Source organism: Nerophis ophidion, linkage group LG03, assembly GCF_033978795.1.
Source record: "Nerophis ophidion isolate RoL-2023_Sa linkage group LG03, RoL_Noph_v1.0, whole genome shotgun sequence".
NCBI lineage: Eukaryota > Metazoa > Chordata > Actinopteri > Syngnathiformes > Syngnathidae > Nerophis > Nerophis ophidion.
In genome coordinates this window covers 39,226,368-39,242,720 of record NC_084613.1, presented here as the reverse complement: position 1 = coordinate 39,242,720, position 16,353 = coordinate 39,226,368, and the positions used below count along the sequence as shown (strand labels likewise).

At 44.1% G+C, this 16,353-nt stretch overlaps 1 protein-coding gene across 5 annotated transcripts in view; it reads left to right on the top strand.

The window, feature by feature from the left end:
- Positions 1-3,400, top strand: part of LOC133549571 (signal-induced proliferation-associated 1-like protein 1) — a 153,532-nt gene extending 150,132 nt beyond the window's left edge. For all 5 annotated transcript variants that reach the window (XM_061895115.1, XM_061895118.1, XM_061895117.1 and 2 more), the window contains one exon: positions 825-3,400. In XM_061895115.1, the coding sequence (XP_061751099.1) occupies positions 825-968 (144 nt within the window). In that variant the 3' untranslated portion in view covers positions 969-3,400. The remainder of the gene's footprint in view (positions 1-824) is intronic.
- The last annotated feature ends 12,953 nt before the right edge of the window (positions 3,401-16,353 follow it).

Below are 16,353 nucleotides of genomic sequence, written 5' to 3'. Positions count from 1 at the left end.
CCTCATCTGCTCTCTCTTTTGTGTGTGGAGGAGCGATTGCATTTTTCATTGTACAAACTAACTTGGACTCTTTTTATTTGTTTCTAATATTTGTGAAATGTTACTGTGGAGGAGCAATCGCAAAAGTCAAGTGTGCAAAGCGTGCATTTTTAGGCCAGGGGTCAGGAACCTTTTAGGCTGAGAGAGCCATGAAAGCCAAATATTTCAAAATGTTTTTCCGTGAGAGCCATATAATATTATTTAACACTGAATACAACTACATTTGTGCAGACCAACATTTTTAGAGTATAATAAGTCTCTTATTGTTTTTAATAACATTGGTATTCTAATAAATTAAATACTTCTTACCATTATTGCAACTTCTTGAAAACGGATGGATGGATTAATATGTATGAGAATGTTTTATATTTTGAACACTGTGGTTACCAGCGGAATTATTCATTTCTTATCGTGTTAAGCAATGTCAGCTACGATTTATCTTGAGAGCCAGGCGCAGTCATCAAAAGAGCCACATCTGGCTCGAGAGCCATAGGTTCCCTACCCCTGATTTAAGCCCAATTTAACAAGCACAAACATTGCGAGCGTGTGCACTTGCTCATGGGCACTTCCAATGCAACCCAAGATGAGCAACTGCACATGTTTGTTTTGCACTCATTTCTATTGCTTTCTAATATTTGTGAAATGTAACTGTGGAGGAGCGATGCAATGCAGCCCAACCCCCCACGCCCCCAAGCACTAACAGGAAACAATTAGAAGCACATTACTCCTAAAATGGTCCAGTGCAAAACATGCTGAGTGCCATATTTCTTTCCTTGTACGAACAGGAGAAGGATGCCAAGAATTCCCTGCAAATCCAGATCCAGGGTTTACGTGAGGACAATCAGCGCCTCCTGGAGGAGTCTTACAGCGCTTCAGCCAAGCTCAAGAAGTTCACCGAATGGGTCTTCAACACAATCGACATGAACTGACCAAGCACAGGAAGTTTGACGACTAAAACTTGTACACACGCCATCTTGTCCTTCACGGAGGATCCACACACGCTCTTAAAGGACACTTGCTCCTCGGGTTTACATCATTCCAGTGCCAACGTCTTCCAGCACCTTGTGAAGCTAGAACCAGGTCGTGCTTACGAGTTGGCGGCGGACTTGTCCGTGCATGCCGGAGAAGTCCACCAGATGAAAAATTGTAAATGTAACACTCCTCATGTCTCATCGGATGTATTCCACTCAGTGATACAGTAACACTGAACCCAAAGAGAGTATGTAATGCTATATGCTAATATTGTAGCAGTACAGAACATACTGTAAACAATGTCACGTCATGTAAAATATTGCACGTGTGTCACAGCAAGCTACAAATGTACAGTAAACCCCAACGTGATCCAAACTCTATCTTTTGTAAAAAAAAAAAGAAATGTCAGATTGTGGCTTCCAAGAAAATAATTTTGCTCATTGTCGTTTATTCCAGGTCGTGTAAATGTACAACATTTATTTGTCTTTTGTCCTGCAATTTTCCTTAAGATATTTAAAGAATATTTATGAATAAATAAGAGCCGTACGCAAGTTTGTATCTTCATGAACGACACACAAATGACAATAATAATAATAATAATATTATTTTTCATCCAAAAATAAATATATATATTGATTATATTACAGAAATATTCAAGTTATTTTTGAACAGCATATGATTTTAAATTGATTGAGAGTAGGCTTGCAAAAGAGTGGGGAATATGATTTCTCATAGAAATTTTGGTGGACATGCTGGACTTTTTCTATGGGAACTAGTAAGAAATACTAACTGGAATTGTGCTGTCATTGTTTTTTTTTCACAGACAGGCAAGTAATATATTATATACTTTAAAAGGAACATATAATACTAATTAAAACTAACCTTTTTATTTTAATTCTCACTATTTGGTGTGGAAAAAAAATCTTAATAGGATTTAAAAAACAAAAACAAATAATAGGCCCGGCGAATATCAAAAATTATAATGCAAATGTTTTTCTTTGTATTTATTTTTCCAACATTTAAGTTTCTTAAAAATAAAATGCTTTTTGCTGCTGTAGTTAGGAGTCCCACCTCGTGTTGTACAAAACATGTATAACTATTACATGGAACCGAACACCGCATGCTTGAGAGCCTCCAGCGTGATCCCTAATGTTTCATTGCGACGGTTAATATACAGAATATGTCCGAACTTAATGATAGTGTAAGACACAGGTGTCAAACTCAAGACCCAGGCGCCCGATTTGGTCCACGACATCATTGTATCTGGCCCGCAAACATCTGGAAATGATAATATTTTCTCACTCAATGTAAGTGATTTTTTTTTTTCATTTTGACAGACAAAATATATGTACTGCTTGAAATTGCATCCCTTTTTAAACGTTAATAGTATCCAATATTGCAACAAATATTACAGAAAAGTATCATACTTTCCAAACATTTTTTTTGTCTAAAATAAATAGAAAACTAAATATTTTTACAGCAAACTACCCATCAAATTCATAAAAATTACAATACATTTTATGTTGTTCTTTACAGCATATTACTGTAAATTGAAAAAACTACTACTGTTTTTTTGCGTTAAAATTCTGTTGACTGAGCTGCCAGTTTTCGACTGTAAAACTTTTGTTGTTTTTAACGGTGTACAATGGTAGAAAAACTGGCAGCTAAGTTGCCAGAATAAAAAAGAACTTGTACTGTTTTTCCATGAACAGGATAATGTTGTAAAAACAATGTAAATTTAACACAAAAATTCTGGCTGCCAACTTTTTTTGTAAAAAACAAAAACACAGTAGTACTGGTTTTTTTTCCCATTTAATGTAAAATGTTGTAAAACAAAAAACAACACAATTTTACAGTAAAATGTTGTAAATGCAAAGTTTGTACTGTAAAATCGACAGTCTACTTAAACAAATGTATAAAATTAATGATGAGGAAAATTCATACATTATTCACTGTTACAAGCGGCCCTCTGATGGCAGCCATAACTGCAATGTGGCCCTCAATGAAAACTAGTTTGACATTCTTGGTGTAAGATGACGGTTAATATACAGAATATGTACGAACTTCATGATCGTGTCCCTCTACATGTTTTTCTGTCGTTCTGAGCTGAAACAGTTTATTAGCCTTGTTCCCTCTTCTCTCTACAACAAGACAATTTGATATTCCTCAAAATGTGTCCCTTTGTTTTATTCATTTCGAAGTAATTTTTCTTCATTGTCCTGCTTGCAGGAGGTTTATTGTGTAAGAAAAGCAGGACGACAAAAACATTAATAAAAAACACCGCCTGATCCTTCATCCTTGACACGTGTGACAGCATGTGACTCTCCATCCATTCACTTGTGATATGTACAAATGTTTATATCTATTAAAGATATTTTGTTGAATTATACTTTGACTCATATGAGCATTTTGTTTAGAATAAGACAAAGTGATTGACCACGACATTAGGTTCATATGCAAAAGAGCCTGTAAAAATGTGATAAGAATCAGGTTTGAATAACGAAGTTTGAGTTTTTCCCATATGAAAAAAATTTGGAATAATAAACTAAGCACGGTAATGCACGATCAAGTAAAGGATTTAACTTTTTGATGATGCATGTCACGTCTTGGTGAGACAACCAGAAGGAGTTTGCAATGGGACACTGATTTATTCTGGCATTTTATGGATATTGCTGGCACTAATAAGTCAGCATGCAGCATACAACCTGGAAATATTTGGCAATATCTGCATGTAATGTTTAAATACTTGAAAATAATAACACATGTTTTATAGTGCACATTAAATAAGGTCTCAATGGGATACAGCTTACAAATATATATATATATATATATATATATATATATATATATATATATGTAATGTATGTGAGCTTTTTTTACATGTATATATTTTATGCATTAGCAAGGAAGGGGACAAATTTACTTTATCAAATGTCCGTTTAAAACAGCTGCCACTTAAGATTTCAAGTGTGTAGAGTCGGTTAATGTGTTTAGATTTGCCTCCCAGAATGGTAAAATGGATTTTAAATCCTTTCTGAATTTGTATTGTGGGAGGCGGGTTTTGGTCACGCGCCACCTGTGGGACGGGGCATGCGCAGGAGCCGGCTGGAAGCAGATGACTAGGGTTGGGTATCGAGTATCGATTGGAAACGGGACTAACTTTCCGATTCTCCCGGTATCGTTCAAACGTTTAAATTCCGATTCCTAGGTTGGATACCCAGTCAGCTGACCCGGAAGAAGAAGCCGTTGAACACCAACGAAGAAGCGCCCACCGCCGGAAGTGTTAGCATACCCGAGCCCATGTAGCCGAGCCTATGTAGCCGAGGGTGTCAGTCAAGCATGGATAGCGGTCGTCGGCGGTCGAAAGTGTGGCTTTATCTTACAAAAAAAAAATGAAATATTGGCGAAATGCAACACGTGCGACAGGACTGTTTCGTGCTTAAGGGGGTGCACGTCGAACATGATGAAGCACCTATGAGTTCATGGAGTACAAATAAATGCGTGTCCCGTCTTCGACGCGCTGCGCCGACCGTCCTCCTCTGCCTCTTCCTCTGGCTCCGGCTCCGACGCCCAGCCTGGCACCCCGGTGACTGCACTGCAGTCCGAATCCGGTAAGTAAGACCATATATATGCAATAAATCATGTGTTTTGCGCCAACGTTGAGGCAGCTAACACATTATCCCGCATATTTTTTCATTGACAATTTACAACCTGCCAGCCAGGCTCCGCGATGTGCTCAGCGTACTCTGTTCACTGTAGCAGCAATGGGGAAGATGTGGGTGCCACAGACGGAAGAGGTTTTTTTTTGACACTGCCTTTTTATTTTATTTTATTATTATTATTATTGTTTATTTTATTTTTTTTTAAAGAAAGAATCGGAATTGAGAATCGTTAGGAATCGGAATCGAAACAAAGAATCGGAATCGTTCGAATTCAAACGATACCCAACCCTACAGATGACAGGTGAGTGGATACCTCAGCTGGAACAAGTTATCTAATCACCTGTCTCTTTATTAGCAGCGTTGGTGACCGCGGGAGGGGGCTAAAAAGCCAGAAGAAGGAGCACAAAGAACAGCCAGAAAGAAAGACGTGATCGAACAAAAGAAGAAATATTGAGAACAAAATAAGAAAGAAAAGACATTTGTGATAAAACAAAATAAAAGAATTGGCAAACTTGGCGACCCGCCTGCTTGTGATACATCGGTCCTGAAGAACCCCACGGCACAAGACTGTCACATCTGGCGCCCAACAAAGCAAGGACCGAGGAAGGATGACGGCCCCAACCCCCCTGGAGGAGCTGGGAAGAGTGTTAGCGGAGGTGTCGGCGGCCACCCAGCAGCAGATGGAGGCGAGCTGCCAACCAACACAAATCCTGCAAACGTTGGAGGGCCAGACGGGAGGAAGGGAGAAGGGGACCTCCATGCAAAAGATGTTGGAGGGAGAAGACCCACAGGTATTCCTCGACACCCGGTTGCACTTCCCCAGTTTATGACTAATCTATTGCTAACGATGGATTCTGATGCGTCATCTATGTTGCTGCTCCTCGATCTTAGCGCTGCTTTCGATACCGTCGATCATAATATTTTATTGGAACGTATCAAAACACGAATTGGTATGTCAGACTTAGCCCTGTCTTGGTTTAACTCTTATCTTACTGATAGGATGCAGTGCGTCTCCCATAACAATGTGACCTCGGACTACGTTAAGGTAACGTGTAGAATTCCCCAGGGTTCGGTCCTTGGCTCTGCACTCTTCAGCATCTACATGCTGCCGCTAGGTGACATCATACGCAAATACGGTGTTAGTTTTCACTGTTATGCTGATGACACCCAACTCTACATGCCCCTAAAGCTGACCAACACGCCGGATTGTAGTTAGCTGGAGGCGTGTCCTAATGAAATTAAACAATGGATGTCTGCTAACTTTTTGCGACTCAACGCCAAAAAAACGGAAATGCTGATTATCGGTCCTGCTAGACACCGACCTCTATTTAATAATACAACTCTAAAATTTGACAACCAAACAATTAAACAAGGCGACTCGGTAAAGAATCTGGGTGTTATCTTTGACCCAACTCTCTCCTTTGAGTCACACATTAAAAGCGTTACTAAAACAGCCTTCTTTCATCTCCGTAATATCGCTAAAATTCGCTCCATTCTGTCCACTAAAGACGCTGAGATCATTATCCATGCGTTTGTTACGTCTCGCCTCGACTACTGTAACGTATTATTTTCGGGTCTCCCCATGTCTAGCATTAAAAGATTACAGTTGGTACAAAATGGGGCTGCTAGACTTTTGACAAGAACAAGAAAGTTTGATCACATTACGCCTGTACTGGCTCACCTGCACTGGCTTCCTGTGCACTTAAGATGTGACTTTAAGGTTTTACTACTTACGTATAAAATACTACACGGTCTAGCTCCATCCTATCTTGCCGATTGTATTGTACCATATGTCCCGGCAAGAAATCTGCGTTCAAAGGACTCCGGCTTATTAGTGATTCCCAAAGCCCAAAAAAAGTCTGCGTGCTATAGAGCGTTTTCATTTCGGGTTCCAGTACTCTGGAATGCCCTCCCGGTAAAAGTTTGAGATGCCACCTCAGTAGAAGCATTTAAGTCTCACCTTAACACTCATTTGTATACTCTAGCCTTTAAATAGACTCCCTTCTTAGACAAGTTGATCTGCCGTTTCTTTTCTTTTTCTCCTATGTCCCACTCTCCCTTGTGGAGGGGGTCCGGTCCGATCCGGTGGCCATGTACTGCTCGCCTGTGTATCGGCTGGGGACATCTCTGCGCTGCTGATCCGCCTCCGCTTGGGATGTTTTCCTGCTGGCTCCGCTGTGAACGGGACTCTCGCTGCTGTGTTTGATCCGCTTTGGACTGGACTCTTGCGACTGTGTTGGATCCATTATGGATTGAACTTTCACAGTATCATGTTAGACCCGCTCGACATCCATTGCTTTCCTCCTCTCCAAGGTTCTCATAGTCATCATTGTCACCGACGTCCCACTGGGTGTGAGTTTTCCTTGCCCTTATGTGGGCCTTCCGAGGATGTCGTAGTAGTTTGTGTTGTGGTTTGTGCAGCCCTTTGAGACACTAGTGATTTAGGGCTATATAAGTAAACATTGATTGATTGATTGATTGATTATGCCGGGCAGTTCTGGACCAGGTCGGCAGCCACCCAGAGAACCACCGACGCCGGTTCCACGCAATATGCCTGGGTCCTGAAGACCGTCCGTTTGTGCTGGCATAGGAACTCAGGGACGCGGCCAACCGGGGGCTCAAACTCCAGGAGGCCGAGAGCAAAATGTTCGAGCGGATCCTGTTGGAGCAGTTTGTGAAGGCCATCACATCTAGAACGGCCGATTGAGTGCCGTACCATCGCCCGCAGCACCTGATGGCCGCGGTGGCCCTGGCCGAGGACCACCTGGCGGTCCACCAGGAAGGGAGCCCAAAGACCGCCCAAAGACCCACACCAGCGCCACGGGCGGCCGACAGAACCACAACAGCACCCCGAGCGGCCGAGCCGCCCATCACACCCAGCACTCGAAGACGGATCGGGCAGACACAGGAGGCAGCAATGGAGCAGGTCACCGGCCCGGACAGGGACACACACACACACACACACACACACACACACACACACACACACACACACACACACACACACACACACACACACACACACAACACCATCGTCCAGCACCATTGAGGGGGGGGATATGGGGTTTATAAACTGTCCTCTATTCCTCCTTCTGTCCAATTTCCCGACGCTGCGGAAAAAGGGGCTTCCCCCGCAGACGGCACCTCCAACGCCAGGGCCGGTGTGCTGGGGGTGCGGCCAACCCGGTCACGTGAGAAGGGATTGTTCCCTGATGGAGGTGGGACAAGTGATACGGGTTGTCGAGCCCCCAGCACCCGCCTCCCATCCAGGGGAGGCGTACTGTGTCCCGGTAAGGGTACAAGGGAGTACATACAGGGCAATGGTGGATTCGGGGTGCAAACAATCCATGATCCACCAAAACCTGGTTCGACCCGGGACGTTGAGGCAAGCAACACAGGGGCGAATTAGGTGTATCCGTTGGGATGTACACACGTATCCCATTGTTCCAGTGGAAATTTGGTATCAGGGACAAAAACATAGTCTTAAGGTTGCTGTAAGTGCGCACATTACGCACCCCATAATATTAGGGACGAATTGGCCGGGGTTTCCCCTTCTCGTGATGCAATGTGTGGGGATGCGTTCACGGACCGTAGGAAAAGGGAGTATCCGCGCGGTTCTCAGTGGCGAGGCGAGGCCATCCGACACTGCCGAGCGGGAACCGGCGGGGGCTTCGCGGGGCGCCTTCCCGGCCCCCTTGTTGGCATCCTACGGAGGATTTTCCCCTCGAGCAGTCTTGAGACGAAACTTTGCGCGCGGCCTGGGACCAAGTCGACTTAACATCGACGGTCAGCTAATACGCCGGGGAACAGCGCGGGTATTCCCTCATTTCTCCATTATGAGAGATAGACTATACCGAGTAAGCCGTGACACTCAGACGGGAGAGGAAATAATAATAATAATAATAATAATAATGGATTAGATTTATATTGCGCTTTTCTATTGTTTTATTTCAAAGCGCTCACAGAGAAGTGGGAACCCATCATTCATTCACACCTGGTGGTGGTAAGCTACATCTGTAGCCACAGCTGCCCTGTGGTAGACTGACGGAAGCGTGGCTGCCAGTTTGCGCCTACGGCCCCTCCGACCACCACCAATCATTCATTCATCATTCATTCGCCGGTGTGAGCGGCACCGGGGGCAAAGGGTGAAGTGTCATGCCCAAGGACAGAACGGCAGCGACTTTGATGTCCATAGGTGGGAAGCGAACCTGCAACCCTCAGGTTTCTGGCACGGCCGCTCTACCCACTACGCCATGCCGCCCCCAATCAAATCACCCAGTTGTTGGTGCCGAAACGCCGCCGGGAAATGGTTTTCCAGGCCGCGCACGTGAACCCTATGGCTGGACATATGGGCTACGATAAGACACTTATTTGGGTCATGGTCCGGTTTTATTGGCCGGGCATTCGGGCAGATGTGCGCCGCTGGTGCGCTGCCTGCCCGGAATGCCAGCTGGTAAATCCAGCGGCCGTCCCGAAGGCGCCCTTGCTCCCATTGCCACTCATGGAGGTCCCATTCGAAAGAATTGGGATGCACCTCATCGGACCATTTCACCTGAGCTCACGGGGATATCGCTTTGTGTTAGTCCTGGAGGATTACGCAGCGCGCTATCCCGAAGCAGTGCCCCTGCGCTCCATCTCCGCAAAGAGCGTAGCACAAGCGCTGTTTCAGGTCAGCTCCCGAGTCGGACTCCCAAAAGAGATTCTGACTGACCAGGGCACGTCCTTTATGTCACGCACAATAAAGGAACTATACGGATTCCTGGGAACTAAAACGATCCGCACCAGTGTGTATCACCCACAAACAGATGGGCTGGTGGAGCGGCTGAACAAAATGCTGAAAACCATGATCCGTAAGTTTACGCACGAGGACAAACCAAATTGGGATAAATGGCTGGGATAAATGGCTGGATGTTTGCGATGCGGGAGGTACCCCAAGCCTCCCTAGGTTTTACGCCTTTCGAGTTATTGTACGGCCGGAAGCCGCGTGGAGTGTTGGACATAATTAAGGAAAGCTGGGAGGAAGGTCCGAGCTCCAGTAAAAATTAAATCCAGTATGTTATGGACTTGAGAGCAAAACTCCACACATTGGGACACTTATCACGGGTAAATTTGCTCCAAACCCAAGAACGTCAAAAGAGCACATATCACAAGGGAACCCAGCTGAGAACATTTTCACCGGGAGAAAAAGTGCTCATATTACTTCCAAGTTCCAGCTCTAAATTGCTTGCGCGCTGGCAAGGGCCCTTTGAGGTCACACGGCAAGTGGGGGATGTGGACTATGAGGCACCCAGATTTACCACTTTAGCCTGCTGAAAGCATGGAAGGAGGCGGGTACCTGTTTCCAAGGTGACGGTAGTGAGAGAGGAGGAGGATTTGGGACCAGAGGTCCCGCGCTCTGTCCCATCCCCTTCCCTCCCTTGTGATGATCAGCTCACGTTGGCACAGAAAGCTGATGTTGTTGCGCTGCAGCGGCGCTTTTCTGATGTGTTCTCCTCTCGGCCCAGCCGCACGAACCTCATCCAACATCACATTGAGACCTGTATGGCCGAGACCGCACCGGTCTCGGCCATACAGACTTCCCGAACACAAGCGCAATGTAGTTCGGGAAGAATTAAAAACCATGCTGGAATTGGGGGTAATAGAAGAATCCCACAGCGCATGGTGTAGTTCCATTGTTCTGATGGGAAAGAAGGATGGCTCCGTACGCTTCTGTGTGGATTATCGCAAGGTGAATGAAGTCTCATGTTTTGACGCGTACCCCATGCCCCGGGTCGACGAGCTCGTAGATCGCCTGGGCACTGCTCGCTTTTTCACAACACTGGATTTAACCAACGGCTACTGGCAGATTCCCTTATCACCAGAGTCCAAGGAAAGGAAAAAACAACCTTCTCCACTCCGGAAAGTTTATACCAGTTCATGACACTGCCGTTTGGTTTGTTCGGTGCGCCTCCCCACATTCCAGCGTCTCATGGACCGGGTAGCGACTGGGAACAGCACATGCAGCGGGTGGGGGCGGTGCTCGAGTCCTTGAGGTGGGCGGGGTACCACTTGGGGGGGGGGGACACACAGGTAGACAAAACAGTGGCGATCGCAGCCTATCCACCCACCCCAAGACAAAAAAGGAGGTGAGGCAGTTTTTGGGCCTGGCGGGATATTACCCCCGGTTCATTCCTCGGTTCGCGGGCTTGACCAGCCCACTAACTGACCTCACCCGAAGGGTGATCCAGAGCTGGTCCAGTGGACAAAGCAGTGCCAGCAGGCGTTCGACAAGGTACAGACAGCACTCTGCGAGGAACCGGTACTGTGCATGCCTGACTTCACCATCACTTTTTGTCTGCAGGCGGGCGCATCGGGCAGGGGCCTGGGGGCGGTGTTATCCCAGCGGGTGGGGGGCGTCTACTGCCCCATTTTGTACATCAGCCGGAAACTCTCGGACCGGGAGGCGGGGTACAGTACGGTAGAGAGGGAATGCCTCACCACCCGGTGGGTGGTCGGGGCCCTCCGCTACTACCTGCTGGGGCGCGCCTTCAGCCTCTGTTCGGACCACAAACTGCTCCAATGGCTCCGCCGGATGAAGGATGCCAACGCGCGGATCACCTGGTGGCACCTCGCATTGCAGCCATACAACTTCCGGGTGGTCCATAGACCGGGCGCACAGATGGCCGTGGTCGACTTCCTCTCTTGCCCTTCTAAGCGGGGGTAGGGGGGGGATGAGCGGGAATGGGCGCGGCCCGACGGCTGCCCGGTCTGAGTCTGACGGTGGAGGCATGTGGGAGACGGGGCGTGGTCACGCGACGCCTGTGGACGGGGCATGCGCAGGAGCCGGCTGGAAGCAGATGACAGGTAAGTGGATACCTCAGCTGGAACAAGTTATCCAATCACCTGTCTCTTTATTAGCAGCATTGGTGACCACGGGAGGGGGCTGGAAAGCCAGAAGAAGGAGCACGAAGGACTGGCAGAAAGAAAGACGTTGTGATCGAACAAAAGAAGAAATATTGTAAGAGAACAAAATAAGAAAGAAAAGACATTTGTGATAAAACAAAATAAAATAATTTGTCAAACTTGGCGACCTGCCTGCTTGTGATACATCGGCCCTGAAGAACCCCACGACACAAGACTGTCACATGTATGTGTTTGATATATTTTAACATGCAGGACAGTGGGCTTAGGTTCCAAAAAACTGTGAATAAATGTTTTTAATATTGTACAATCACTGATCAGTTTTTATGCATAATGCACTTGAATAAATGTTAAAGTTAGTAAAAATTTTGTTGTAATTGCACATACTTTTTTGTTCATAATATATTTAGTGAAAGGGACAATTCATTTCATATAAATATTTTTATAATTTACTTATTCTTCTTTGCACTAAACTTTGTTGCTGCCGGTATTTTTTTTCAATATTTTTATTGTAATATTTTCGGAATGTGTTTGATCTATTTTTGGACAAAGTAATACAAAGAAGACATTCTGAAGTTGTCTTTATTTTTTAGTTTTAATGCCATGATTTTAGTAGTCCGGCCCGCATGTGCACAGGTTTTTCTCCATGTGGCCCCTCAGTTAAAATAAGTTTGACACCCCTGCTTTAGAGTCTGTACCAGTCTGGTCAACCCCCAACACAACATAAAACGGACTGGGCCAATTGGTTATGACACCCACGTGGCAATTGTAAGGGCAGGAGGTTCTGGGAACGATCAAAATTCCTCTGAAAAGTCATCCTTTCCCGAATAGTTTTGATGTAATAATAGGGGCTAGTGGGATTCCAATGCCCTGTGTAGTGGGTTACCTGCTTCCACGAGGTGCACCACCCCCTGGATTATGTATTCTGCTTCCGACACCAATAGCTCAGGGTTGCGTCATAACAAAGATAGAGGTTACTACCACGGTAATAGCTATTATGTCCCTCGCAATCAATCACACTGCACAGGTCAAAAAAGTAAGTCTTGCTGTCCCCCTTGATCCAGTCTATTTGAAGTCCGCCATATGTTCTAAGACACTTGTCAGTCACTGTCGTCGGGAAGGAAGGACTGAGGCACAAGGACATTAGTACAAGCCTAAGTACCAGTTTGTCAGGGAATACTACTGGGTGTAACATCCTGCCTTCCGTCTATCAAAATCAGAGTAATTTTGGTAACGAAACGTGGATCAACATCAATCTTTTCACTTATTGTAACAACACCAATAGTTATGCTGTAAACAAGTAAGAGAAGTTGTATAACATCGAGTACATAGGTTGGTCTCAAGTAAGGATATATGATATCTTTGGATATTTGATACAATAGTTGAGTAGGTCTGGTAGATCTGCACGACGGGAGGCGGCAGCTCAATGGGGGAAGATCTCTCTCGGCGTCGTCTTCTGGGCTGTGAGACTATGTGTATAAGTTCTGCTAGGGGGTCGAGTGGGGCAGGTGATGTGGCCATGTCGGGGACCGGTCCACCTGGGCTCTTTCCACTTGTGCCTGATGACATTGATCTTGACCCACTCTCAGCGGGCGGAAGGGAATTTGGAGTGGCGGGCTGTCATCCTCGAATCTGCACAGAGGAACTGGCATATAATTCTGCATTTTGTAAACATACCATTTTGGTCTCACGCTGATTCCTCCTTCCAGTGGAGCTGCTGGTCCTGGGAAGGGCTGATCTTTATGCAGTTCATAGGGGGAAAATTCAAAGGCCGTAAAAACAGTTTTATTTAGGGACATTCGATTGATCATTTATGCTAATGGCACCATGTCAATCAAATTCAATTTGTTCTGTGCACAGATTTTAGCCAATTTGTTTTGATTCTTGTTCATTCTCTCGACCTTACCTTGGGACTGAGGATGGTACACCGAACCGAACCTGTCTTCTAGTTTGAGAGCCTTTTCGGCTAAGGTTAAGTGAACATTTTTAAAATGGGTGCCGTTATCTGACCTAATGTTTTTGGGGAAACTATGTCGGGGTATTAAGTCATTCACAGGCCATTTAATTACTGATTTTGCATCCTCTTTTGAGGTTGGGGTTCCTTCCGGCCAACCACTGTAATTGTCAACGCAAGTCAGCAAGTACCTTTTCCCTTGTACCTGATTGACCATATCAATTAAATCACAAACTTTACAAAGATGTTACCTCACCTCTTCCATATTCCAAATTAATCTACTAAACCACTATCGATGTGCAAAATCGTTATTTTCAAATTAAATTTAGTTACAACTTTTTACGCACTGAAAAAATGTTAAAACTCCTCCACTTCTCCCTTTACTGCAGACCCCGCCTCGCCCTGACAGCAGTCATGCCGACATCAAATCATGGCACCTTCTACATTCCTGTTGTGACAACCAACAGAGTAACCATTGGGAAATTTAGCCACCCTGCTAACCTAAACAATCTCATTCCTATCTTCTCCAAATCAAAGCCAACATCGAAGCCTGTCAATAATACCATCAGGATGGATCTGCTCAATGTCAGTTAACTGAATAAAAAATCCTTTTTTGTCAATGATTTCATCACCACCTCCAAACTCGACTTTATGCTTTTTTAACTGAAAAATGTCAAAACTATGGAATGTGTCAGAGTCGGATGATTGTCGATTTTGTTGTAAGGAGTCTGAATCCACCCACACCTCCTCCCCCTTCTGTTTCTGAAAAAGAGACTGTGTTTGTAGTACTATCTCTTTCAGAAACATCTAAGAAAAAGGTCAGCTGATACTCAAGTACAGCAAGAGCAGAGGCGGAGGACAGGTCATGTTTGAGGTCAATGATAGTCTTTTCAGCCTCTGTGGACCACTGGAGGGTGGTATCTGGTTAGGGGACTCTTTAGCGATAACAACCCTACATTTTATGCAAATGATTTAATATTGTGAAAGCGACAAAATAAACTTATATTTATATTGACACAAGTGCTAGAAAAACACTAACCTTATGGCGGATACTTTTGCAATAGTAATTTGACATTCTACCACACCTGGTGGTCACAATAATTCATTAAGTCAAGCTTATGTTGTAGAAAGTTGAATGATGCAGACACGTTTGTTACCGAATGAATACTTTCTATCAGACTTCTGTCTTGGCGACTTTGCCTATGTAATAAGCAACTATAATTATTTGATATGCTTAAATGTCATGTGTAGCTTTAGCTCAGCTGTTGTGTAGCTGCTGGCTCCTTGTAGCCTACAACCGGGGTGTCCAAAGTGCAGCCCAGGGGCGTCATTAGACCTAATACTGTACTGGGGCACACCTGTGGCACAAATAATTCATGTGAGCGTGCAAAGCGCGCAAGCAAAAACATTTTTTAGCACTTATTTATCATAGAAAATACATGAATAGTGCTTTAAACTATGAAATCATATCAGATTATGTTGTATGGATCTTTGATTAACCACCTGAAATTAACTAATGCATTTGACCTACTTGTGCACTTTTTTACTCCAGACTTCTAAACTACTACTGGTAAAACCAAAAAGGAAGAGCAGTGAATCTTTTTGAAATATTTATTGAAGTAATCATCTGCAAATTTAACATCTAACTAAAGTAAAACAAAAAATAAAGCACCCCTACCTTTCTGGGTTCTTTCATATTATTTAATTTCCATTTATGGCAATGTGGCGAATTCTATTTCAGATACACAAAACTATAAAATATACACAAAACAATAAAGCCACGGTAGTAGAATAAATGAACAACTGTTGTGTGTCTGTTCAGGGAATCATTTTCTGAGAAGTAAACTGTAACGTCTCGTTTTCATTTTTGCAAAGTGGTCAATCACTCTGGACAGACATGGAAATATTACAGTAACTGTTATACAGTTGCCCATTGGTTCCCAACTGCTGGGTCGTGACATAAAAGTGGATTGTGTGTCATTTTCAGTGAGTCGCAGTCAGATGTGTGCATGAAAAAAAAAAGTTTATGGAGAAAAAAATCAAATTGTGGCAACAAAACCAGATATTTTAAGCCATTTTTCTAGTGACTATTAGTGAGTATTTTAGCAAAAGGCAAACCGACTAACAAGTTGGAGGAGGACTCAGGACAGACATGGAAATATATTTTTTTTAAATCTAAATGGGGCAATAAAACCCGATATTTTCAGCCATCTTTCTGAAAACAAATACAGAAATGTAACTGTTTTTTCTGGAAACAAAACCAGATGCTTTAGCTGTAGCAATTTTCTGGTGACAAAACAAGATGATTTTAGTCAAAGTCACACCAATTAACAAGACAACTCTACTGTGCTATTTTTCTGTGAAATAAACTTGAATGATTTAAAAATTTGGCTCACGACTTGATGATATGGAAAAATGTTTTTCTTCCTGAAGATAAACCATTTGAGAAGCACTCAACTCACACATGCTTACTCCAAATCATCATTGACGCAGAACCAGCAGACAATAACCAACATTATGTTTCATGTTCATTGGAAATTCCCCCGACAGCTCGTACAGCAAATTAATATGTTTGTCTTGATACAAGGAATAACGTTAGCTAACTTAGCATCAATTTAAGACAATGATGTTGCCTAGCTAGCTAGGACTTCACTTACATCTCTCATTCATGCTGCTTCTTCTCTGCTGCAGGCAAATAACTTTCTTAAATCCATCTAGGAGTTACAGTTTGGGTAAATTCAAAATCAAAATAATGTAATTAACAAATTGTTGTTGGCTAACGTTACCTACCTCACGCAGTGATTCTCTCTTTCTCTCTCTCTCTCT